The 25,515-nt window shown below is 43.4% G+C and overlaps 3 protein-coding genes across 4 annotated transcripts; 1 reads left to right on the top strand and 2 right to left on the bottom strand.

The window, feature by feature from the left end:
• Positions 1-7,227: 7,227 nt before the first annotated feature.
• LOC123491325 (protein ALP1-like) lies at positions 7,228-9,023 on the bottom strand. Its single transcript, XM_045221673.1, has 2 exons — positions 8,941-9,023; positions 7,228-8,039 (listed from the first exon to the last, which is right to left on the bottom strand). Exons 1-2 carry the CDS (start codon positions 9,021-9,023, stop codon positions 7,274-7,276), a joined length of 849 nt encoding a protein of 282 aa, XP_045077608.1. The 3' UTR covers positions 7,228-7,273.
• LOC121570636 (tissue factor-like) lies at positions 8,972-16,659 on the top strand. Of its 2 annotated transcripts, none has more exons than XM_041882110.2 (6): positions 8,972-9,058; positions 12,234-12,342; positions 12,991-13,184; positions 13,541-13,725; positions 14,053-14,227; positions 16,075-16,659. In XM_041882110.2, exons 2-6 carry the CDS (start codon positions 12,293-12,295, stop codon positions 16,218-16,220), a joined length of 750 nt encoding a protein of 249 aa, XP_041738044.1. In that variant the 5' UTR covers positions 8,972-9,058; positions 12,234-12,292; the 3' UTR covers positions 16,221-16,659. The 2 variants fall into 2 exon arrangements, with proteins under 2 accessions (XP_041738044.1, XP_041738043.1); XM_041882109.2 differs by lacking the exon at positions 8,972-9,058 and adding an exon at positions 9,616-9,906.
• Positions 16,660-18,254: 1,595 nt separating this feature from the next.
• On the bottom strand, positions 18,255-23,094 carry LOC121570635 (tartrate-resistant acid phosphatase type 5). The gene is made up of 6 exons (XM_041882108.2): positions 22,839-23,094; positions 22,468-22,658; positions 21,414-21,541; positions 20,969-21,160; positions 19,063-19,210; positions 18,255-18,925 (listed from the first exon to the last, which is right to left on the bottom strand). Exons 1-6 carry the CDS (start codon positions 22,909-22,911, stop codon positions 18,686-18,688), a joined length of 972 nt encoding a protein of 323 aa, XP_041738042.1. The 5' UTR covers positions 22,912-23,094; the 3' UTR covers positions 18,255-18,685.
• Positions 23,095-25,515: the final 2,421 nt, after the last annotated feature.

The following is a 25,515-nucleotide window of genomic DNA, read 5'->3' on the forward strand; positions in this document are numbered from 1 at the left end:
TTTGAATGCACAGAGATACCGCGACGAGATCCTGAGGCCCATTGATGTGCCATTCATCCACCGCCATCACCTCATGTTTCAGCATGATAATGAACGGCCCCATGTCGCAAGGATCTGTACATAATTCCTGAAAGTTCTTCCATGGCCTGCATACTCAACAGACATGTCACCCATTAAACATGTTTGGGATGCTCTGGATCGACATGTATGACAGCGTGTTCCAGTTCCCGCCAATATCCAGCAGCTTCGCACAGCCATTGAAGAGGAGTGGGACAACATTCCACAGGCCACAATCAACAGCCTGATCAGCTCTATGTAAAGGAGATGTGTCGCTCTGCATGAGGCAAATGATGGTCACACCAGATACTGACTGGTTTTCTGATCCACGGCCGTAACTTGTTTTTTACAGGTACAGTATCTGTGACCAACAGATGCATATCTGTATTCCCAGTCATGTGAAATCCATAAATTTATTTCAATTGACTGATTTCCTTATATGAGCTGTAACTCAGTAAAATCTTTGAAATTGTCGCCTGTTGCTTTTATATTTTTTGTTCAGTGTAATTAGAACAGATCAATACAATAGAATAGCCTGCCCTGTTCTTCATTCACAAATCGCTCATTACATAATTATGCATCGTTCGCTTCCCAACTCACCAATTCACCTCCTTTCTCCTCATCATACGTTACTTAAATTATTTAATCTGTTGTGTGAAATTCGTTTTGGTGTAGGTTAAGTCCCCAGGGATGTAGCTCAGTTGGTAGAGCATGGCGTTTGTAATGCCAGGGTTGTGGGTACACTTCAACTGTGAGAGACGGAATCTAAAACATACATCCAGAAAATCACATTGTATGATTTTTAAGTAATTAATTTGTATTTTATTGCATGACATAAGTATTTGATACATCAAAAAAGCAGAACTTAATATTTGGTACAGAAACCTTTGTTTGCAATTACAGAGATCATACGTTTCCTGTAGGTCTTGACCAGGTTTGCACACACTGCAGCAGGGATTTTGGCCCACTCCTCCATACAGACCTTCTCCAGATCCTTCAGGTTTCTGGGCTGTTGCTGGGCAATACGGACTTTCAGCTCCCTCCAAAGATGTTCTATTGGGTTCAGGTCTGGAGACTGTCTAGGCCACTCCAGGACCTTGAGATGCTTCTCACGGAGCCACTCCTTAGTTGCCCTGGCTGTGTTTTTCGGGTCGTTGTCATGCTGGAAGACCCAGCCACGACCCATCTTCAATGCTCTTACTGAGGGAAGGAGGTTGTTGGCCAAGATCTCGCGATACATGGCCCCATCCATCCTCCCCTCAATACGGTGCAGTCATCCTGTCCCCTTTGCAGAAAAGCATCCCCAAAGAATGATGTTTCCACCTCCATGCTTCACGGTTGGGATGGTGTTCTTGGGGTTGTACTCATCCTTCTTCTTCCTCCAAACACGGCGAGTGGAGTTTAGACCAAAAAGCTATATTTTTGTCTCATCAGACCACATGACCTTTTCCCATTCCTCCTCTGGATCATCCAGATGGTCATTGGCAAACTTCAGACGGGCCTGGACATGCGCTGGCTTGAGCAGGGGGACCTTCCGTGCGCTGCAGGATTTTAATCCATGACGGCGTAGTGTGTTACTAATGGTTTTCTTTAAGACTGTGGTCCCAGCTCTCTTCAGGTCATTGACCAGGTCCTGCCGTGTAGTTCTGGGCTGATCCCTCACCTTCCTCATGATCATTGATGCCCCACGAGGTGAGATCTTGCATGGAGCCCCAGACCGAGGGTGATTGACCGTCATCTTGAACTTCTTCCATTTTCTAATAATTGTGCCAACAGTTGTTGCCTTCTCACCAAGCTACTTGCCTATTGTCCTGTAGCCCACCCCAGCCTTGTGCAGGTCTACAATTTTATCCCTGATGTCCTTACACAGCTCTCTGGTGTTTGCCATTGTGGAGAGGTTGGAGTCTGTTTGATTGAGTGTGTGGACAGGTGTCTTTTATACAGGTAACGAGTTCAAACAGGTGCAGTTAATACAGGTAATGAGTGGAGAACAGGAGGGCTTCTTAAAGAAAAACTAACAGGTCTGTGAGAGCCGGAATTCTTACTGGTTGGTAGGTGATCAAATACTTATGTCATGCAATAAAATGCAAATTAAATACTTAAAAATTATACAATGTGATTTTCAGAATTTTTGTTTCAGATTCCGTCTCTCACAGTTGAAGTGTACCTATGATAAAAATTACAGACCTCTACATGCTTTGTAAGTAGGAAAACCTGCAAAATCGGCAGTGTATCAAATACTTGTTCTCCCCACTGTATATAGGAAAAGTCAAGGACGGAGGGGTGCATTACTTTAAAAAGTGCATCCAGTATGAAAATGTATGCACTCACTAACTGTAAGTCGCTCTGTATAAGAGCGTCTGTTAAATGACTAAAAATGTTTTTTTTTAAATGTAATAAATAAAAAATACTGAGCAGTCAAAATGGCTGCTTTAGTGGTGCTAGTGTTAAAACTGCAACATGTTCTCTACACCACATGGCAAAATGTGTAGAATTGCAGGAAATTAACAATTCCTCTCCGTTGTCAACAGGGGGGCCACTCAAATGTTTTGCTCACAGGTGAGGGGGCCCCTCCAACCATATCTCTCTTAGGGCCCCCCAAAAGGTTAGGGCCAGAACCTACATGAAGCCATTGAACACATGACGTTATTATATTATTATTATTATTATTATTATTATTACATGACCATTCAAGAACTCACTGAAATGCTAAATAAGTTGCCTGTCTTAACACTCAATGAGGTGACTCATATGGCGTTGTCACGGCTTTGTATGCAGTTGCCACTTCAATATATTTTACTAATAATATTATTAGCTTACCTGGTTAAATAAAGGTGAAAAAAATAAATAATAATAATAATATTGCACAAAAACAATCCAATGACAACACCCTTTAGATGTCCCCTTGTTGAATACCCGTGGTGTCATATTCTTGTGCGCAAATGTAATATTATTCTTTGGCTAACGCTTCGAACGCACCGACTGCGTCATTGCATTTTGCGCTGCTACGCAACTTTACTGAATGCAGGTATCTACACACGTGTTGCAGACGGTCGCATGCGGTTGGACACACGGAGGAGAGAATCATTTTCGCAGTATCCTCAAAACCAACTGCTGACAGCTACAGGGACATACACACAGAAAATGCTGCTTGGAGACGAGTGTCCACGATAGTAGGATTGCCAGGTCAGTTTAGTAGTGAGCTTGGTTCTAGATGTGGCTTGGAGACGAGTGTCCACGATAGTAGGATTGCCAGGTCAGTTTAGTAGTGAGCTTGTGCTAGATGTGGCTAGTTAGCTAGCTAGCTAACCTAGCCAATGAGGTGCGTGTGTGTGTGTGTGTGTGTGTGTGAAAGAGAAATTGTAATATAAATTATGCTAGTTACTACCCCTGATAACCTGGCCAAATAATCATGTTTGAAAGAGTGTGAGTGTGTATGTGAGAGAGTGTGAGTGTGAATGTGAGAGAGTGTGAGTGTGTATGTGAGAGAGTGTGAGTGTGTATGTGAGAGAGTGAGAGTGTGTATGTGAGAGAGTGTGAGTGTGTATGTGAGAGAGTGTGAGTGTGTATGTGAGAGAGTGTGAGTGTGTATGTGAGAGAGTGTGAGTGTGTATGTGAGAGAGTGTGAGTGTAAATGTCAGATAAATAGTAATAGAAATGATGCTAGATACTACCCCTGATAATTTGGTCAGATAACCGTGTCTGTATGTACAGTAGGTGATATGTCCATGATAGCTACAGTATCTAATCACTATAGTTATGCTAGGTGATGGTTTGGCTTATCATGTTCACGTCTATGTAGAAGAAGACTGTAGGAGGAAGTGGAGAGGACTCAGGGACAGGTATCAGAGAGAGAGAGGAGGGCAGAGAAAGAGAAGAAGAGAGGTCTGGGTCAGCAGCTTCAGGCCAGCGGCCTTAGCGCTTCTGCCACATTCTTTCTTTTCTGGATCCATTTATTGTGCCTTGGGCAATGAGTGGCAATTTTACAGCCAGACCCTCTATGTCATCCACAAGTGTGGGTGCCACCGGTGCATCAAGACCCTCTATGTCATCCACAAGTGTGGGTGCCACCGGTGCATCAAGACCCTCTATGTCATCCACAAGTGTGGGTGCCACCGGTGCATCAAGACCCTCTATGTCATCCACAAGTGTGGGTGCCACCGGTGCATCAAGACCCTCTATGTAATCTACAAGTGTGACCACCGTCTCCACCGGTGCATCAAGACCCTCTATGTCATCCACAAGTGTGACCACCGTCTCCACGGGTGCATCAAGAACCTCTACGTCATCCACAAGTGTGACCACCGTCTCCACCGGTGCATCAAGACCCTCTATGTCATCCACAAGTGTGACCACCGTCTCCACCGGTGCATCAAGACCCTCTACGTCATCCACAAGTGTGACCACCGTCTCCACCGGTGCATCAAGACCCTCTATGTCATCCACAAGTGTGACCACCGTCTCCACCGGTGCATCAAGACCCTCTACGTCATCCACAAGTGTGACCACCGTCTCCACCGGTGCATCAAGACCCTCTACGTCATCCACAAGTGTGGCACCACCGTCTCCACCGGTGCATCAAGACCCTCTACGTCATCCACAAGTGTGACCACCGTCTCCACCGGTGCATCAAGACCCTCTATGTCATCCACAAGTGTGACCACCGTCTCCACCGGTGCAGCGAGACCCTCTACGTCATCCACAAGTGTGACCACCGTCTCCACCGGTGCATCAAGACCCTCTATGTCATCCACAAGTGTGACCACCGTCTCCAGCGGTGCATCAAGACCCTCTATGTCATCCACAAGTGTGACCACCGTCTCCAGCGGTGCAGCGAGACCCTCTGTCATCTACTAGTGCGACCACCACTGGTACAGCGAGACCCTCTATGTCATCTACTAGTGCGACCACCACTGGTACAGCGAGACTCTCTGTCATCTACTAGTGCGACCACCACTGGTACAGCGAGACTCTCTGTCATCTACTAGTGCGACCACCACTGGTACAGCGAGACCCTCTGTCATCTACTAGTGCGACCACCACTGGTGCAGCGAGACTCTCTGTCATCTACTAGTGCGACCACCACTGGTACAGCGAGACTCTCTGTCATCTACTAGTGCGACCACCACTGGTACAGCGAGACTCTCTGTCATCTACTAGTGCGACCACCACTGGTACAGCGAGACCCTCTGTCATCTACTAGTGTGACCACCACTGGTACAGCGAGACTCTCTGTCATCTACTAGTGCGACCACCACTGGTACAGCGAGACCCTCTGTCATCTACTAGTGCGACCACCACTGGTACAGCGAGACCCTCTATGTCATCTACTAGTGCGACCACCACTGGTGCAGCGAGACTCTCTACAACATCCACAAGTGTGACCACCACCGGTGCAGCCATGGAGGAAGATGATGAAATGGAGGAAGCACCTCTGGATCTAGGACCCGGTGAGATTATTATGATCCTGACGGAAGTGACCACTGACGACCTCGTTAAAACAGGATGTGAGCGTGGAGACAAACGGGAAGAGACAGGAAGAGGAACAACGTCACACCAGGCGTCGTCGGAGGTACCAGCCCCCCAGATCCACTCAACTCATTTCAGCAGAGGCTCCTCCAAGCCGTTGAGAGGGATGCAGCCCAACCTGATGCGCACAGGAAGGAGGATGAAGAGACCCTCTTTGCCATGAGCCTGGTGCCAACCCTGAAGAGGCTGCCTCAGCAAAGAAAAGCGGCAGTCAAGGTTAAAATTCATCAGCTGCTTTTCGAAGCCGAGTTCAATGGTACGTTTATTTTTTCTCCACAACACAGGTAGTGTCATAAGTATTGTGACAGTGAAGTCAAGTCATTTTTACAGTATACTCATGTAGGCTAATTGGTATTTCAGATCAAATGATCAATATGAGGCAAATGTATAGCTGTTGTTTCTGGGTTAGAAAATATCCTAAAACAACAGTTTGCTGTCTAAATATTTGCCTGTCATATTCATCTTTTGATCTGAAATACAAATTCCATGAGTAAACAGCAAGAATTACCAACTTTAAATAAAATAAAATTGTATTTGTCACATGCGCCGAATACAACAGGTGTAGACCTTACAGTGAAATGCTTACTTACAAGCCCTTAACCAACAATGCAGTTTTAAGAAAGAATACCTACAAAAAATAAAAGTAACAAATAATTAAAGAGCAGCAGTAAAATAACAGTAGGGAGGCTATATACAGGGGGTACCGGTACAGAGTCAATGTGCGGGGGGCACCGGTTAGTCGAGGTAATTGAGGTAATATGTACATGTAGGTAGAGTTAAAGTGACTATGCATAGTTAATAAACAGAGAGTAGCAGAAGCGTAAAATGCAAATAGTCTGGGTAGCCATTTGATTAGCAGTTCAGGAGTCTTATAGCTTGGGGGTAGAAGCTGTTTAGAAGCCTCTTGGACCTAGACTTGGCGCTCCGGGAACCTGCTTGCCGTGCGGTAGCAGAGAGAACAGTCTATGACTAGGGTGGCTGGAGTCTTTGACAATTTTTAGGGCCTTCCTCTGGTATAGAGGTCCTGGATGGTTGTACAATTTTTACAAAACACATACCTGTCACGTTCTTTCCTGTACTTGAATACTTATTAAATTATAATGTTTTCATAGTCAGTTGTTTCATTTGTTTATTAATATCTCATTTAGACTTCATCTGTTTATTTCTTCCCTACACCTTTGCAGATCTAAGACAAGATGAAGGTAAAAGCCCATTCTCTTCCTAATTCGTTTTTATTTTACACCTGCATTTTGTCAGACCAGTGAAGATGGTGGTAAACTGTACTATTTGTATGGACCCCAGGTTACCTTTTCCCATTGTTATCATACTAACTGTATGTCGTATAACCTTCAATAGAACTCCTGCTCACCTGATGTACCATGCCAGGTGTGTATAATACTGATGTTAATGGGAGAGGGAAGGGGTCTTTACGCCCACATTTCACTTAAATATTATAACTTCCAAATGAAGACAGACAATGAAACATAAAATAATCTGGGGGGAAAAAATGCTATTTTATGGACAACGGTGGATGGTTCTTAAAATAACCTTTGTGTTAGGGGGCTCTTAAAAGAGCCGTTTCACTCCACGACATGCTGCCATGGGACTTCACCTGCTGTAGGTGGTCAGCTTCTCCCTCACCTGGAGTGCCTGTCTGGTGGCGTTGTTGGCACCTGCCCTGGTGACATCAGGTAGGTGACCATTTGGCGTGTCCATCTCCATCCGGAGCGGCTCCTGGGATGCCCTCCGCAGGTAGTTGTGGAGAACAAGTGGCCTTCACGCAGGCATCGACATCTGAGGGGCTGAGGCCAAGCACTCTCCGAAACATTCTCCACCGGGCTGCCAGAATCCCAAAGGCGCATTCAACAACTAACCTTGCCCTGGACAGTCGTTTGTTGAAGATCCTTACAGGCTTTGGCAATGGCAGCTGGCGTCCAGCGTAGGGCCTCATGAGGTTGGGTCTCAAAGGGAAGGCCTCGTCGCCGACGAAGACGTGGGGGAACGGGTCCCAGGTCTTCAGCCCCAGGGAGTGATGCAGGGTGCCATCCTGAAGAGCCTGGCCGAAGGGAGAGTCCCGGTGGGTCCCGCCATCACTTCCCTTGCTGTTAGCACCAACATAGACGACACGGAAACAGTAGATGGCATCTACAACAGCCAAGAGTACAACGGAATATGTTCCCTTGTAGTTGTAGAATTGCGAACCCGAGCACGGTGGAGCCTGGATCACTACATGTTTACCATCAATGGAGCCAAGACAGTTGGGGAAATTCCACCTCTCCAGGAACTCGGCAGTGATGGCCCTCCAGTCTTCCTCCTTGGGGACAGGAATGTATTCGCCGACCAGACAGTCACAAATGGCTTGTGCCACAGAGGGGCCAATGCCTGCCACCGTGGACCGTCCAACTCGGACGCTGAATCCGATGGTTCTGTAGGAGTCCCCTGTCGCCAAGAATCTGAAATATAATTCAAAATAATTATCAATATTGTGTGTAACTTGAATTCCACCCACATATTCTATCTACTCATATAGCTACCTCATTACTGTTTATTATGCTCTACTAATTATATTATAATACTCATCAACTATCATTAACAATGCCTTGAAACAGTACAATTAAGTCTATGACTGTATCAATAAACTGTGCTATCTTGAACCTAAAAGGGTTCTCCGGCTGTCCCCATAGGAGAACCCTTTGAAGAACCCTTTTTGGTTCCAGGTAGAACCCTTTTGGTTCCAAGTAGAACCCTATTGGGTTCCATGTATAACATTTTCCCCAAAGGGTTCTACCTGGAACCAAAAAGGGTTATCCTATGGGGACAGCAGTTGGACACTTTTGGAACCCTTTGTTCTAAGAATGTACATGATTCCAAAAATAATGTAATGAATGACTGTAACTGTCTTGAACAACGAGGGGTCCTGGAGAAGACTAGCCTACCTTCATCAGGGCAGAAGGCACCCCAACTTTATTTTCATTTGGTAACATTGCATCATAAAACAATTATTTTAAACCAACTTTGGGAAAAGTTATAGTCCTAATGAAAATTCTGTAAAAGTACATCTAATTTACATTTACATTTTAGTCATTTAGCAGACGCTCTTATCCAGAGCGACTTACAGTTAGTGAACACACCTTTTTTCATACTTTTTTTTTTTTTTTTTACATCCCTGCTGGCCATTCCCTCCCCGACCCTGGACGACTCTAGGCCAATTGTGCGCCGCCCATGAGTCTCCCGGTCGCGGCCAGCTGCTATTAACTAGAGAGCCCTTTAGCTAGCTAGGTTTCACATAAAATATATCTAATATCAATCAATTACGGTATCAAAGGCTTTAAAATGCACTTGAATTTAGCTTACCGGAGCCAAATCTCCAGACGTTCAACTGGGCTGATGGACTCCCGGTAGTTGGTATCCATCCGGGCGATCCTGGCTCCAACCATCTGGAGCAGGTGATCGAACTGGCTTCGGTCCAGACGTAAGTAACTTCGGAATTCCTTTCCAAACAGTCGAAGCTCTTGATGGTGGAACTCCCCTGCCTGCTTTCGGGACTTCAACCATCTCTGGACCCACACAGACCTGCGCTGTCGGAGGGGCTGGTGCCGGTCCAACAGCGCGATCAAGACCACCTACTTTACAAATATATGAATACATTTTTTTAAAAGAAATTCTGCAGTCAAACTGTTTTTATTATGTAATCCCACATGTTTTTTCACTGGATGTGTGTGCAACAAAAATTCAACATTCACATTTTTCTACTTTCTGTCAAGTTTACGCATTCAATTTGATGCATGCGTTCGATAAATCCAACCTATGCACCACACAGAACGCACTGCAAACGCAGCGTTCCATTGGAAATGAATGTACTTATGGTGTACCAAAACGCAATGAATGACACATCATTTTACCAGGCTACTTACAGGAAGCTATACACTAGCTGTTCCTAATACAGTAGGCTACGATGTTTTTGTAATCACAAAAAGTTAAGCAAGTCGCATACACTAAACTCTCAGAAGCCCATCCCACAAACTAAAACCCGGACACTCCTTATTTGGTCGATACAAGCGTCTTTTTTATTGCTAGACAGCACCTTAAGCACTGACAATAGCTGGCCAAGACAAGGGGTTTGAATTCAATCAGAGGTGGATCGCGAAGGACTTACACCGTTCGTTTCAGTGGAGCTCCGAGACGCGCGTCGTTTCACTTCTACCTCCACTGGATTACTGTTTTACGCTGACCTGTTTGGATATAACATGTTGAACATGGAAAGGAAAACGTTTTGTAGGAGATTGTGTGCTGTACTATTCTTTACAAACTGTGTTTCAGGTGAGTCAAAAACACCACGGGCAATTAAAATCTAGGCTAGCCTACAATCCTAAAAGCTGTACACTAGACAAATAGTATAGACGGGGTTTAGCTGAAAACAATGCATACGCGTCAATGGGGCAGAAGTCCATGTGTTGTTGTGATTCAGGGTGGTCAGTGACCGTGTTTACATGCGCACAGTATCCCGGATTGTAGCTCAAATCCCGTTTAATAGCGAATATCCCGCTTAAGGTTTTATTCGGGATAAACTGTTTACATACACCTTTGATATCCGCTCACGAGTATCCCTGTACCATAAATAAAAAAATACTCATAATTTAAATTCATGTGGGGATAAATGTAATAGTAACTGAAATCTGACTGACTGTAGTCCTATAACCTCTCACATGTAGCCTAATATAATATTAACTCCTGCAGAAATATGCATTTGTTGCAGTAAAATGGTACATCAAAGGTTAATTTTGTCTCGGGAACAGCAGCGGATAAATATTTTTTTACATCTACATTTTAGTCATTTAGCAGACGCTCTTATCCAGAGCGACTTACAGTAGAGTGCATACATTTTCATATATATATATCATTTTCGTATGATTTCTTTCTTTCAGCATCTCTTGAGAAAATGCGAATGTGAGTGGAACATGTTGTTATCTTTGACACTGTTGTGCAAGTAGACAGTATTTCAACCACATACAATATGTACCCAAGATAAACTGAAGTCTTATCAGAAACGTGTTTAATTGTTCTCAGATTTTCATTTCCTTAAAACTGGTCAAACTGATAACATTTGGACATTTTGCACAGGACCAATCTTTCCACTGTTTTGGAGTTATTGCGTTTTTTCCCGGTCCCTAAATGAAACAGACAACTTTAGCAGCGTTAACTACATTACTAATGCACTCATTCTATCGAAGTAAGACATTATTCTGGTGAGCACTACTTTATTTAGTCTTCTGAGGAAACAAGTTATGACAGAAGAGAAGCTGCATGTATCTAACTATAGTTGACAAACAATGTCCTACCGAATGTCGGAAATTATATTATGGCCTACCAAATGTCGGAAACTATAAGCAGAAACTTTTCTAAATTAGGGGTGAAAGTAGCCTAATCAAGTAGGCTATAAGGTCCAGTACAAAGTATCAGCAAAACAAATGATTATTATGGAACTTTTATGGTGGATTGAACTGCTCAGGTAGTCTACTTTTTGAAGTAATGTGTTTGCCAATCAGATGAAAACATCATCACAAGACACTCATGATATGCGAAACTGAATAATAACGGGATATTGGTGTGCATGTAAACGTGGTCAATGACAAGAAGCTGCCATGTGGAGAATCAGGTGGCTCGTTTCACATCGTTTTATCTTGTTCTTGGTACCAGGTATTGTTTGAGGTGTTTCGACTGATGTCATGTCTATGCTAATATGTCTAAAATTCGCTAGCTAGCTAACTAACAACTGCAACAATGTATTTGAGAGACAACAAGTGCTCATCGTGCACATGTATTTAGGTTTTCAATAAACATTTGTAGACTAAATATAGTTGACATGTTGTCAACAACCTAAGCCAACCCTGTCTGTTTTGCCCCGTAGTTGCTCACCGTCGGTTTCGTTGCTGAACAACCCACGGGTCTATTTGGATAAATCACATACTGCATTTAAAAGCCACAATGTCCTAAGTGTTTTGTTGGCAACTTCTTGGATCAGCCTGGCTTAGGACAGGCACTATCCCCTGTGGCTTAGGACAGGCACTATCCCCTGTGGCTTAGGACAGGCACTATCCCCTGTGACCCTCTCATGCAAAGACACACTGTCCTAATTATTTCAGTTTCACTCATTGTCATTGTCTAACATTACATGTAGGTAACTGATCTCGTTCTTCATGTAGGTAACTGATCTCGTTCTTCATTTAGTTAACTGATATTGTTCTTCATGTAGGTAACTGATCTCGTTCTTCATGTAGGTAACTGATATTGTTCTTCATGTAGTTAACTGATCTCGTTCTTCATGTAGTTAACTGATCTCGTTCTTCATGTAGTTAACTGATCTCGTTCTTCATGTAGTTAACTGATATTGTTCATGTAGTTAACTGATATCGTTCTTCATGTAGGTAACTGATCTCGTTCTTCATGTAGTTAACTGATATTGTTCATGTAGTTAACTGATATCGTTCTTCATGTAGGTAACTGATCTCGTTCTTCATGTAGGTAACTGATCTTGTTCTTCATGTAGTTAACTGATATTGTTCTTCATGTAGTTAACTGATCATGTTCTTCATGTAGTTAACTGATATTGTTCTTCATGTAGTTAACTGATCTTGTTCTTCATGTAGGTAACTATCCCAAGGCACAGAACGTTTCCTGGTTATCTATCAACTTCAAAACACTGCTTATGTGGGATCCTAAACCTTCCAACTATTCATACACTGTTGAATATTCTGTGTAAGTAAATCATTTACATGCTGATATTACAGTTTATTGCACTTACAGGAAGACCGAACAAGTGCAATCATTCCATTAAATTGCCAAGTAGTGTATTTATTTGCCACTTCAATTATTATTAAATGAAAATGGAAAAATCTCAGTTTCCTACATATCAGGTAATTACGAAATGCTACATTACTTCCTACTTCTATTCATGAAATGAAATGGTCTCCATGAAATATAAAAAAGACGGTGCCTATAATCCCATGATCACGGGAGGTCGGCACTAACCTATTCTTCCCAGACTCAGTCTCTGATCTTGAAGAGCCAGGTCGATGTGTTGGAGACTCCGTCTCTGATCTTGAAGAGCCAGGTCGATGTGTTGGAGGGCAGTAGGAGGGAGAAGAAATACTAATCTCTGTTTAATTGAAGTACAATGTGTGTGACGTGGTGCAATGAGTTCAAGATTATAACTCAAATTCAAAGATTACAATTTGGTACTTTCTTAGTGTTCAACTAAGCATTTCACTGTTAGTTTACACCTGTTGTCTACGAAGCATGTTACAAATACAACTTGATTTGATTTGAGATGCTAATCCAGACCTAACGCAACAAAACAAACATGTTTTGAAGATAATGATAACCCTACTATTACGTCTATTTCAGTATTGGTCAGATAAGAGAGTGGAACCAGCACTGTATCCGGACCATGGAGACTCAGTGTGACCTGTCCAACGCTCTGACTGACCTGAAGGCCACATACTCAGCTGATGTCTTCTCAGAACCCCTACATAGAGTAACCTCTGACCTCACAGAGTTCCCCCACGCCAGTTCGGAAGGGTTCACCCCTTACCAAGACAGTAGGTACTCCAGCAGTAACTGACTACAGTCATACAGTGACATATTTTCCACATAAATCATTGGGAAAAAGAGGGTTCTTCTATAAATCACTGGGAAAAAGAGGGTTGTTCTTTAAATCATTGGGAAAAGAGGGTTATTCTATAAATCACTGGAAAAAGAGGGTTATTTCTATAAATCACTGGAAAAAGAGGGTTCTTCTATAAATCACTGGGAAAAAGAGGGTTCTTCTATAAATCACTGGGAAAAAGAGGGTGTAACTTTCTTTAATTTGTAGTTCAACAGCATGCCAGTGTCACCAAGTGGCGCCAGGTGTGACAAGCAAGCATGTCAACCTCCGGTGTTATTTCCCTTCCAGCGCTTATTGGCAGACCTGAGTTCAAGATTGAGGTGAGCAAAGACAAGAGGAAGATCACCCTGTATGTAACAGACCCTCCCATAGCCCTGTTCCACGAGCAGAACAAACTAAAGACCATGCGGGATGTCTTCGCTGATGAGCTGCAGTACAAAGTCACCTTTGGGAAAGCAACAAGCACGGGCAAGGTAAGCTCAAAGGGGAGGACAACAACAACACTAGAGAGTCATATTTACAGTTCCTCAGAGTACTCTAGGGCCCGGGGCCGAACCCAGTGAGATAGAGGACATGTCTCAATGGTGTAGGTTCCTCAAAAGGAGCCAAGTCAAGGAATGTAATATGCAGTGGATGATAATGAGTTCGGCAAACGCTCACTTCTGATTATATTGCATGTGTGTCATTAATATATATATACTAGTTTAATGACATTACAACAGTATTGAACAAGTAATAGAAAATGAAAATACGGAAGAAGACACAATACAAGCCCTTCCTTTGTGTAATCGTCCCTCTAGAAAACAAAGATCTCTGCCAGCAGTGAGATAGAGCTAGACAGGAGGGATGTTGAGCCTGGGGTGAGTTACTGCTTCAACGTGCAGGCCTACATCCCCTCCCGCAGCGCAGACAAACAGCTGGGAGAGCTCAGTAAAAGACAGTGTTCACCAGGCGCCAATAAGTCCGTCTTTGAAGGTAAGGATACTAGCAATGCCAAGGTTGTGGGTTCAGTTCAAGTCCCACAGGGATCACATGCTAATAATAAATGGATGCTGTCACTCACTTGTGTTCATTAAGGAAATGTAGCCCAGTGAATATCGAACACTTACAGTTGAAGTCGGAAGTTTACATACACCTTAGCCAAATACATTTAAACCCAGTTTTTCACAATTCCTGACATTTAATCCTAGTAAAAATTCCCTGCCTTAGGTCATTTAGGATCACCACTTTATTTTAAGAATATGAAATGTCAGAATAATAGTAGAGATAATGATTTATTTAATGATTTATTTCAGCTTTTATTTCTTTCATCACATTCCCAGTGGGTCAGAAGTTTACATAAAATCAATTAGTATTTGGTAGCATTGCCTTTTAAATTGTTTAACTTGGGTCAAACATTTCGGGTAGCCTTCCACAAGCTTCCCACAATAAGTTGGGTGAATTTTGGCCCATTCCTCCTGACAGAGCTGGTGTAACGAAGTCAGGTTTGTAGGCCTCCTTGCTCGCACACGCTCTTTCAGTTCTGCCCACAAATGTTCTATAGGATGAGGTCAGGGCTTTGTGATGGCCACACTTTGTTGTCCTTAAGCCATTTTGCCACAACTTTGGAAGTATCCTTGGGGTCATTGTCTATTTGGAAGACCCATTTGCGACCAAGCTTTAACTTCCTGACTGATGTCTTGAGATGTTGCTTCAATATATCCACATAATTTTCCTTCCTCATGATGCCATCTATTTTGTGAAGTGCACCAGTCCCTCCGGCAGCAAAGCACCCCCACAGCATGATGCTGCCACCCCCGAGCTTCATGGTTGGGATGGTGTTCTTCGGCTTGCAAACATCCCCCTTTTTACTCCAAACACAACGATGGTCATTATGGCCAAACAGTTCTATTTTTGTTTCATCAGACCAGAGGACATTTCTCCAAAAAGTACAATATTTGTCCCCATGTGCAGTTGCAGACCGTAGTCTGGCTTTTTTATGGCGGTTTTGGAGCAGTGGCTTCTTCCTTGCTGAGCGGCCTTTCAGGTTATGTTGATATAGGACATGTTTTACTGTGGATATAGATACTTTTGTACCTGTTTCCTCCAGCATCTTCACAAGGTCCTTTGCTGTTGTTCTGGGATTGATTTGCACTTTCCGCACCAAAGTACGTTCATCTCTAGGAGACAGAACGCATCTCCTTCCTGAGCGGTATTACGGCTGTGTGGTCCCATGGTGTTTATACTTGCGTACTATTGTTTGTACAGATGAACGTGGTACCTTCAGGCGTTTGGAAATTGCTCCCAAGGATAAACCAGACTTGTGGAGGTCTACAATTTTATTTCTGAGGTCTTGGCTGATTTATTTTGATTTTCCCATGATGTCAAGCAAAGAGGCACTGAGTTTGAAGGTAGGCCTTGAAATACATCCACAGGTACACCTCCAATTGACTCAAATGATGTCAATTAGCCTATCAGAAGCTTCTAAAGCCATGACATCATTTTCTGGAATTTTCCAAGCTGTTTAAAGGCACAGTCAATTTAGTGTATGTAAATTTCTGACCCACTGGAATTGTGATACAGTGAATTATAAGTGAAATATTCTGTCTGAAAACAATTGTTGGAAAAATTACTTGTGACATGCACAAAGTGGATGTCCTAACCATCTATCCAAAACTATAGTTTGTTAACAAGAAATTTGTGGAGTGGTTGAAAAACAAGTTTGAATGACTCCAACCTAAGTGTATGTAAACTTCCGGTTTTAGGTGCTTATCATTTCTCACAGTGTGTGTGTGAATCATCATGCTTCCCGATAACACTCCACTATCCCGTTTCCTCTCCAGAGTTTGGGCTCGGTGTGATCGCTGGGTTCATCCTCCTTATCATTCTGATCATAGTAGTGGCTATCGTAGTCACAGTGGTGTGCTGCCAACGCACAAGGAAAGCCAACACAAGTGGAAAAGAGGGAGTCCCACTAAAAAGTGTGTAAAAATGTATCGTCGACACACAAGGTACAGCTGAACTGGACTTTGAAATGGAGGCTGCAGGGCAACATTCTTCTGTGAAATCGCACAGTGAATGTGTTACACATACTCTAGTGTATATTTTGTTTCCGTGCAATGATGCAAATATTCTCCTTTTTATTTATTAGCTTTTATAAACACTACCAACTGTTCAGATTTTATTGTGTTTTATATCGTTTTTAAGTTGATATGATCTTTGGAAAAATATAACTTGATTTTGGGAGACTGCTGAATACTAAATAATATGAAAATAATAATTAAGATGCTTAATATATTATGTGTAGCCATTCTAGAAGTACTATTTGTGTATTAGGTTATTTTAAGATGTATTTATGTTTTAGAGCAGGGATCAACTAGATCCAGGCTCTGTCGTAGCCAGCCGCGACTGGGAGACCCATGGGGCGGCGCACAATTGGCCCAGCGTCGTCCAGGGTAGGGGAGGGAATGGCTGGCAGGGATGTAGCTCAGTTGGTAGAGCATGGCGTTTGCAACGCCAGGGTTGTGGGTTCGATTCCCACGGGGGGCCAGTATGAAAAAATAATTTAAAAAAATAATGTATGCACTCACTAACTGTAAGTCACTCTGGATAAGAGCGTCTGCTAAATTACTAAAATGTAAATGTAAATGTAGATTCAGCCTCGGGCCGATTTTTTCTTGAGCGGAGGGTCGGAACATAATTACAAATAATTTGTAGACTGCAAATTGATCACAAGAAGCCCAAACAGTTATAATGTTTGACTAAAACATAATCATTTCCAACCTTGCTTACATTTGTATATGATCACGTCTCTATTATGCGTGGGAATACTGGGAACAGATTTCTTAAATTAAAATCAATTGGAGCTGATTTCCTGGTGTTTTTATATTCTATTAAGTCCACACAAAAAATTATTATTTTGCTCAGAAAACGTAGGGGGCCAAATAAAACCACCCGCAGGCCAAATTCGGCCCGCGGGCCACCAGTTGGAGATTCCCTGTTTTAGAGGTTTGAGGGATCAGTAAATAGATCTTGAATATATATTTATACCAAACAGTTTTAGGCAAATACTTAAAAGTAAAGGCCATAAACCATACATTTACATTTTACATTTTAGTCATTTAGCAGACGCTCTTATCCAGAGCGACTTACAGTTAGTGAATACATATATATGAATGTGTGTTTTATACTGGCCCCCCATGGGAATCGAACCCACAACCCTGGCGTTGCAAACGCCATGCTCTATCAACTGAGCTACATCCCTGCCGGCCATTCCCTCCCCTACCCTGGACGACGCTGGGCCAATTGTGCGCCGCCCATGAGTCTCCCGGTCGCGGCCGGCTGCGACAGAGCCTGGATTCGAACCAGGATCTCTAGTGGCACAGTTAGCACTGCGATGCAGTGCCTTAGACCACTGCGCCACTCAGGAGCTCATAATTTATGGTCATGTTCACAGAGTATGCAATGTAGGTCAAGTCACCAAAAGTGCAAGCATTTAGCATGCATAGAAAGGGTCCATCCTGATGGTCATTGTAAAGTAATGCATTACCTTCTCCATCCACATGACCTTGTATGCCTCCTCCACGTGCGCTGTTTAGCTAGCTCACTCGTTTACAATAGGAACAGTTTCCTCACCTGTCTGTGTTTTTAGTTAAATAAACAAACTATATAACATGAAAGATGTGGGGCTTTAAAATCTGTTTCAGCCATTTTGGCACAGTGACCTCACTGCCCAAACCAGACTCAACTGGTTTCAAGTGGCCAAGAGACGTCATGTGATCTGCTACTGCCATCTAGTGGACAAACTGGGAATCAGACAGGGGATATGCATTCTTTTTATTTTTTTATTTTATTTTACCTTTATTTAACTAGGCAAGTCAGTTAAGAACAAAGTCTTATTTACAATGACGGCCTACACCGGCCAAACCCGGACGATGCTGGGCCAATTGTGCGCCGCCCTATGGGACTCCCAATCACGGCCGGTTGTGATACAGCCTGGAATCGAACCAGGGGGTCTGTAGTGACGCCTCAAGCACTGAGATGCAGTGCCTTAGACCGCTGAGATGCAGTGCCTTAGACCGCTGCGCCACTCGGGAGCAATTTACATCAATGGATGGGGGGACCCCCCCCCGAAGAAATTAAATAAAAAGGTTAATTTCTGTCTTTTTGGCCTGCTGTACCTTGACCTTTGTAGGAGTCACCATCGTTTCTGACACCTTTATCAGTTCCCACCATTCTAACAGTACTAAGCATGTGTTTTGTAGGACTTACAGTTCTGAAACCGAAATGTACTTTATGAGGGGTAGTATACAATATGCGTTGTTTTAGTCAACAATGTGAGAGTTTAAGAGGTTAAAAACAGTCAGTATATTAGGCCTGTATTAGTTTATTGTTAACTATCCGTATTGGTAGTTCGTGATGATGTTCGCGTTCACCGTGATGCCTCTGTCTGTGTCAGACTTTGCGTTTTGCCAGCGCTGTTTGATAAACACATCTCCCGTCAGTCTGAATGTAGCTGACAGTCATATTGTTCCCGGTGACCACAAAGTAAGCGAATCCTCCGGACGTACGGTTGACGGCGTTGGAGAACCATTGCCACGACGACGGGAAGCTGTTGATGTGGTTGGTGGACACGTCTGCAAAGTTCCCGCTACCGCTGACCACATAGGAACTCCCATCATCCTCTCTGATAAACTGGCGACAGAGTAAGGGTCAACAGCAGTTGTTCAATAAGTGAATGTGAAATGGTAACATTTTGTCTATTCAAACTGTAACTTTGAACCCATGTTATAGAATGTAAATGTATGGTCATAACATGCATGATAACCCACCTGTATGCTGTGGTCATGGCCACTCAGGTAGACTGTGACATCATACTTCTTCAGCAGGGGACGTAGTCTGTCCACAAGACACTTTGTAGGACCATGATGACCAATGGACCACACAGGATAGTGACCAGCCACTACAATGAACTCTGACCTGGGAGAGAAGGACAGACAAGACTGTGTTAGCCACCTGAGCTAAAGCCGACGGCGTTGTCTTCAGGGAGCTAGCACAAGTCTTCCAAGTCTCAGGCAAGGTTACTCATGGTTACAGGAGTATCTATTCCTCATTCAGTAACAGTTGAGGAATGTGTGTGTAACAGTGTGAAGGTATTTCTTGATTAAAAGAGTGATGAGAGTGGAGGAGTCTAAAAGAGGGGTCTAGTCAGTCAGGGATCTCTAAAAGAGGGGTGTGGTCAGTCAGGGATCTCTAAAAGAGGGGTGTGGTCAGTCAGGGATCTCTAAAAGAGGGGTGTGGTCAGTCAGGGATCTCTAAAAGAGGGGTGTGGTCAGTCAGGTATCTCTAAAAGCGGGGTGTGGTCAGTCAGGTATCTCTAAAAGCGGGGTGTGGTCAGTCAGGGATCTCTAAAAGAGGGGTATGGTCAGTCAGGGATCTCTAAAAGAGGGGCGTGGTCAGTCAGGTATCTCTAAAAGAGGGGCGTGGTCAGTCAGGGATCTCTAAAAGAGGGGCGTGGTCAGTCAGGTATCTCTAAAAGAGGGGCGTGGTCAGTCAGGGATCTCTAAAAGAGGGGCGTGGTCAGTCAGGGATCTCTAAAAGAGGGGCGTGGTCAGTCAGGTATATCTAAAAGAGGGGCGTGGTCAGTCAGGTATCTCTAAAAGAGGGGCGTGGTCAGTCAGGGGATCTCTAAAATAGGGGTGTGGTCAGTCAGGTATCTCTAAAAGAGGGGCGTGGTCAGTCAGGTATCTCTAAAAGAGGGGCGTGGTCAGTCAGGTATCTCTAAAAGAGGGGCGTGGTCAGTCAGGTATCTCTAAAAGAGGGGCGTGGTCAGTCAGGTATCTCTAAAAGAGGGGTGTGGTCAGTCAGGTATCTCTAAAAGAGGGGCGTGGTCAGTCAGGGGATCTCTAAAATAGGGGTGTGGTCAGTCAGGTATCTCTAAAAGAGGGGCGTGGTCAGTCAGGTATCTCTAAAAGAGTGGTGTGGTCAGTCAGGAATCTCTAAAAGAGGGGCGTGGTCAATCAGGGATCTCTAAAAGAGGGGCGTGGTCAGTCAGGGATCTCTAAAAGAGGGGCGTGGTCAGTCAGGTATATCTAAAAGAGGGGCGTGGTCAGTCAGGTATCTCTAAAAGAGGGGCGTGGTCAGTCAGGTATCTCTAAAAGAGGGGCGTGGTCAGTCAGGGGATCTCTAAAATAGGGGTGTGGTCAGTCAGGTATCTCTAAAAGAGGGGCGTGGTCAGTCAGGTATCTCTAAAAGAGTGGTGTGGTCAGTCAGGAATCTCTAAAAGAGGGGCGTGGTCAATCAGGGATCTCTAAAAGAGGGGTGTGGTCAGTCAGGGATCTCTAAAAGAGGGGCGTGGTCAGTCAGGGATCTCTACAAACATTAAAAGAGGGGCGTGGCCAGTCAGGGATCTCTTCATGCTCGGAAATCTTCACATTATTCTCCCGAGGCTCAAACGACAACTTGTCAGATCAAATACTTTTATTTTCCTCAACCTTGAACAACCTTGAATCCATCCTTTATTTACTCACAGAACAAGTTGCTGTTTCACTACAAAGGTTTCACTGATGTACTTAATGAGAGGCTGTGTTTGACCTGTTGTATTTTTAGGGCCAGTTTCTCAAACCCATATTAAGCATAGTCCTGGACAAAAAAAAACAGGGTCAAATCTCCATTAAACTTTCTAGACCAGGACTATGCTTAATCTGGGTCCAGTAAAACTGTACCATGTGGACTTACTTGCTGTTTGCCAGTCTGGAGTTGATCCAGTCTAACTGCTTGGCAGCAGCCTCCGGGTCCTCCTCTCCTTTGGGCTGGGTCCCCTCATAAGTATTCCCACACAGCACCACTGTGTCAACCATCAGGACGGTCACCGACACGTTACTCTGAGGAACCTTGAACTGAAGCTCATAGTAAAGCTCCGGGAACCTCCTGAGGTAACGAGGAGGAGAGAACAACAGAGAAGTCATGGCCCTGTTCGTGGGGCTCAGTTGCTAAGAGTGTGGCGCTAGCAAACAAAAAGGTTGTGGGTTCAATTCCCGCAGGGGATCACATATTCAAAATGTATGCACGATTTGGATGAAAGCATCTGCTAATTGGCATATGAATGTTGTATTCAGGATGTGTGGCGTAAAAAAACAAACAATTAAAATACACAGTTAAAGATCTTTACTAAGATGCTCACCATCTCTTCGATCTGTTGGAGTAAGCGATCTGAGCGGACACGTTTTTAACGTGGTCATGGTTTCCTGCCACCAGGTACCATGGGACGTCAACCAGCGAGGATTGAGAGAAGACATCCTCAAAGGTATTCTGCAGGAGGAAAACAAAAAAGGTAATTACCAACCCAGGAAAATTACTGAAGGGTGAAAAACTAGAGAGATTTGATATATAACATATCAATATTTATGTTATACTGTATAACATTCTGTGTGCTGCAACACTAGGATAATCACAACGCTCTGAAGAAATAGTTGATCTACAATATGCTACCACAAGAGGGCGTAATGCTTCGCTTTATTTCAGAAAAAGAGAATCATGTGGCTCTAGGACTGAGAAGAGAAAAGTGCCCTCTTCACTAATACGAGAACAATGTGATCTGAACACAGCTCCGTCTGTCAGTCTGTGTTACGTCCCTGTATATACTCGACTAACCACATTCTCTCTGTCACAAAGCTGGCTGGCTAGAAACAGGGAACAACTGTGACTCCACGACTCGGCACTTCTCATGTCAACGCATATTTCACAAACAATCTGTTACACAGAATGGAGCATTAGATATTTAGTTTTGCTCTCTTGCCATTTTCAAAGTCCTTCAGCGTGACTGTTGTATGCGTGTTCTAGATTCACATTATTCACAATGCCACACACGAGAGATAGGTTAGATATGTTGAGATGTTAAGTTAGAATCTAACTGCCTATGGTAAGATATGATGTTTACTAACTGTTGTCAGAACAGTTGCTGAGTTTGTCATCACAATAATGGTTTGCTGTTGTGTGGTGTTTCAACCCAAGCCTGTGGCTGCGTTTACACAGGTAGCACAATACTGATCTTTTGCCAATAATTGGTCTTTAGAACAATCAGATCAGATCTTTTGCCAACAATTGGTCTTTAGAACAATCAGATCAGATCTTTTGCCAATAATCACGCAAAAGATCAGAATTGGGCTGCCTGTGTAAACGCAGCCCATGCGTTGCAGTGTGAACAGTGTGGCAGAGCGACTGTAGTGTGAAGTGACCTTGAAGCGGTGGTCATCCACGTCCTCCACTCCGCTGTAGTAGAAATGGTCCCCCAGGCTGAGGACAAAGTCCAGTCCCTGAGTCTGGGCCACCCAGGAGAGCTCTTTGGCGATAGCCTGCTCATGAGGGGTGTAGTAGGGGAAGAATGGGAGGCCTCCCCAGTCCCCCAGCCCGACGAACCGCAGCGATGCTATCGAACAGGTGACACAAACACAGCAGACCAATCACATTGTTATTTTACTTTCTATTTCATACCATCTTAAAAAATTAGGCTTTGGTACGTTGACATTACAGTCTGAATTCAAAAATGGATATTAGGAAACAGGATGAAGGTGACTTACAGATAACAGTGATCGATAGAAAACTGTACCTTGTTCCAGTGGCTGGCAGCGTGGACAGAATGCATTTACGCAAACCAATAGCAGCAGATGAAGCCTGTCCATTCCCCCAGGATGGAGAGGTGTGGACTTACTAACAAGGACAATGATCGGTGGAGCAGTCAGTCAATGTGTTGCATGCTGTAACAGAAACAATCTTTCTTTATGGTTCTCTTGAGAACTGTTCATCGAGAGGAAGCAGTGTTGTGGTTTCAGAATAACTTCCTGCATTGAGCCATCCGAGATGAAATGACTCAGAACAACAGCTGATTGGCTAAGCAGTGTACACATCTATACACTCTACAAACAGGAACTTTGAGTTTCCTTTTAAAACTAGATGCGGTTCACACTAGAAACCAATTTAAGTGATCAAATTAGCATTCAATTGGGGTGTAATAAGAATACAATAGTATATTTGGAATGTAAATCATTTAGCTACATATATGAATACTACAATTACATGAAAACAAGACATTTAGTATAAAAATAAATAAAAAACAGAACTTAGATTTTGATTTCACCTTAACACCTGACTTAATCTATAGCCCGACTATAAAGCTTCTCTTAGTATGTCTCTTTATCTAATGATTAACATGGTCAGGCCACATCACGTGTGTACTTTGGTTCTACGCCCCAAAAGTCTGTAGTGGATATATGTAGATCCAATGACCTTTCACCCAGGAAGTCCGAGAGGCGTACCAATAAAGGGAATGCTCAAGGCAAAGCTTTTTTTTTTTTTTTTACAACTCAGGTAAATTGTTTTTACAACTCTGCGCCAAGGTTCAAATAAGGAATTGGGAAAGTCCTAGCTACATTATGGATACATTATTATACATTATCCCTCCCTCCCTACCTCCCTCATAGTGTTACCTACCTATGTAGCTCCCTCCCCCATAGTGTTACCTATCTACAGTTGAAGTCTGAAGTTTAAATACACTTAGGTTGGAGTCATTGAAACTCGTTTTTCAACCACTCCACAAATTTCTTGTTAACAAACTATAGTTTTGGCAAGTCGGTTAGGACATCTACTTTGTGCATGACACAAGTAATTTTTCCAACAATTGTTTACAGATTATTTCACTTATAATTCACTGTATCACAATTCCAGTGGGTCAGAAGTTTACATACACTAAGTTGACTGTGCCTTTAAACGGCTTGGAAAATTCCAGAAAATGATGTCTTGGCTTTAGAAGCTTCTGATAGGCTAATTGACACAATTTGAGTCAATTGGAGGTGTACCTGTGGCTGTATTTCAAGGCCTTCCTTCAAACTCAGTGCCTCTTTGCTTGACATCATGGGAAAATCAAAAGAAATCAGCCAAGACCTCAGAAATAAAATTGTAGACCTCCACAAGTCTGGTTCATCCTTGGGAGCAATTTCCAAACGCCTGAAAGTACCACGTTCATCTTTACAAACAATACTACGCAGGTATAAACACCATGGGACCACGCAGCCGTCATACCGCTCAGGAAGGAGACGCGTTCTGTCTGCTAGAGATCAACGTACTTTGGTGCGAAAAGTGCAAATCAATCCGAGAACAACAGCAAAGGACCTTGTGAAGATGCTGGAGGAAACAGGTACAAAAGCATCTATATTCAGAGGTAAACGCGTCCTATATCGACATAACCGGAAAGGCCGCTCAGCAAGGAAGAAGCCACTGCTCCAAAACCGCCATAAAAAAGCCAGACTACGGTTTGCAACTGCACATGGGGACAAAGATCGTACTTTTTGGAGAAATGTCCTCTGGTCTGATGAAACAAAAATATAACTGTTTGGCCATAATGACCATCGTTATGTTTGGAGGAAAAAAGGGGGTTGCTTGCAAGCCGAAGAACACCATCCCAACCGTGAAGCACGGGGTGGCAGCATCATGCTGTGGGGGTGCTTTGCTGCAGGAGGGACTGGTGCAATTCACAAAATAGATGGCATCATGAGGAAGGAAAATTATGTGGATATATTGAAGCACATCTCATGACATCAGTCAGGAAGTTAAAGCTTGGTCGCAAATGGATCATCCAAATGGACAATGACCCCAAGCATACTTCCAAATGTTGAAATGGCTTAAGGACAACTAAGTCAAGGTATTGGAGTGGCCATCACAATGCCCTGCACTCAAACCTATAGAACATTTGTGGGCAGAACTGAAAAAGCGTGTGCGAGCAAGAAGGCCTACAAACCTGACTCAGCTACACCAGCTCTGTCAGGAGGAATGGGCCAAAATTCACCCAACTTATTGTGGGAAGCTTGTGGAAGGCTACCCGAAATGTTTGACCCAAGTTAAACAATTTAAAGACAACGCTACCAAATACTAATTGATTTTATGTAAACTTCTGACCCACTGGGAATGTGATGAAAGAAATAAAAGCTTAAAATAAATAATTCTCTCTACTATTATTCTGACATTTTACATTCTTAAAATAAAGTGGTGATCCTAACTGACCTAAGACAGGGAATTTTTACTAGGATTAAATGTCAGGAATTGTGAAAAACTGAGTTTAAATGTATTTGGCTAAGGTGTATGTAAACTTCCGACTTCAACTGTGTGTGTATGTACAGTTGAAGTCTGAGGTTTACATACACCTTAGCCAAATACATTTAAACTCAGTTTTTCACAATTCCTGACATTTAATCCTAGTAAAAATTCCCTGTCTTAGGTCAGTTAGGATCACC

This window comes from Coregonus clupeaformis, chromosome 7, assembly GCF_020615455.1.
Source record: "Coregonus clupeaformis isolate EN_2021a chromosome 7, ASM2061545v1, whole genome shotgun sequence".
In the NCBI taxonomy this organism is placed as follows: Eukaryota; Metazoa; Chordata; class Actinopteri; order Salmoniformes; family Salmonidae; genus Coregonus; species Coregonus clupeaformis.

Bases quoted from the DNA above. Each gene is read 5' to 3' on its own strand.
- LOC121570636 (XM_041882109.2), top strand. From the start codon at position 9,834: ATGTTGAACATGGAAAGGAAAACGTTTTGTAGGAGATTGTGTGCTGTA. The intron at 9,907-12,233 runs GTGAGTCAAAAA...TTCTTCATGTAG, and splicing joins CTTTACAAACTGTGTTTCAG to GTAACTATCCCAAGGCACAG. The intron at 12,343-12,990 runs GTAAGTAAATCA...CGTCTATTTCAG, and splicing joins TACACTGTTGAATATTCTGT to TATTGGTCAGATAAGAGAGT.
- LOC121570635 (XM_041882108.2), bottom strand. From the start codon at position 22,911: ATGGACAGGCTTCATCTGCTGCTATTGGTTTGCGTAAATGCATTCTGT. The intron at 22,659-22,838 runs GTACAGTTTTCT...CCTGTTCGATAG, and splicing joins CTGCCAGCCACTGGAACAAG to CATCGCTGCGGTTCGTCGGG. The intron at 21,542-22,467 runs GTCACTTCACAC...TTCCTCCTGCAG, and splicing joins TGGATGACCACCGCTTCAAG to AATACCTTTGAGGATGTCTT.
- LOC123491325 (XM_045221673.1), bottom strand. From the start codon at position 9,023: ATGGTTGGAGCCAGGATCGCCCGGATGGATACCAACTACCGGGAGTCC. The intron at 8,040-8,940 runs GTAAGCTAAATT...ATTATATTTCAG, and splicing joins CGTCTGGAGATTTGGCTCCG to ATTCTTGGCGACAGGGGACT.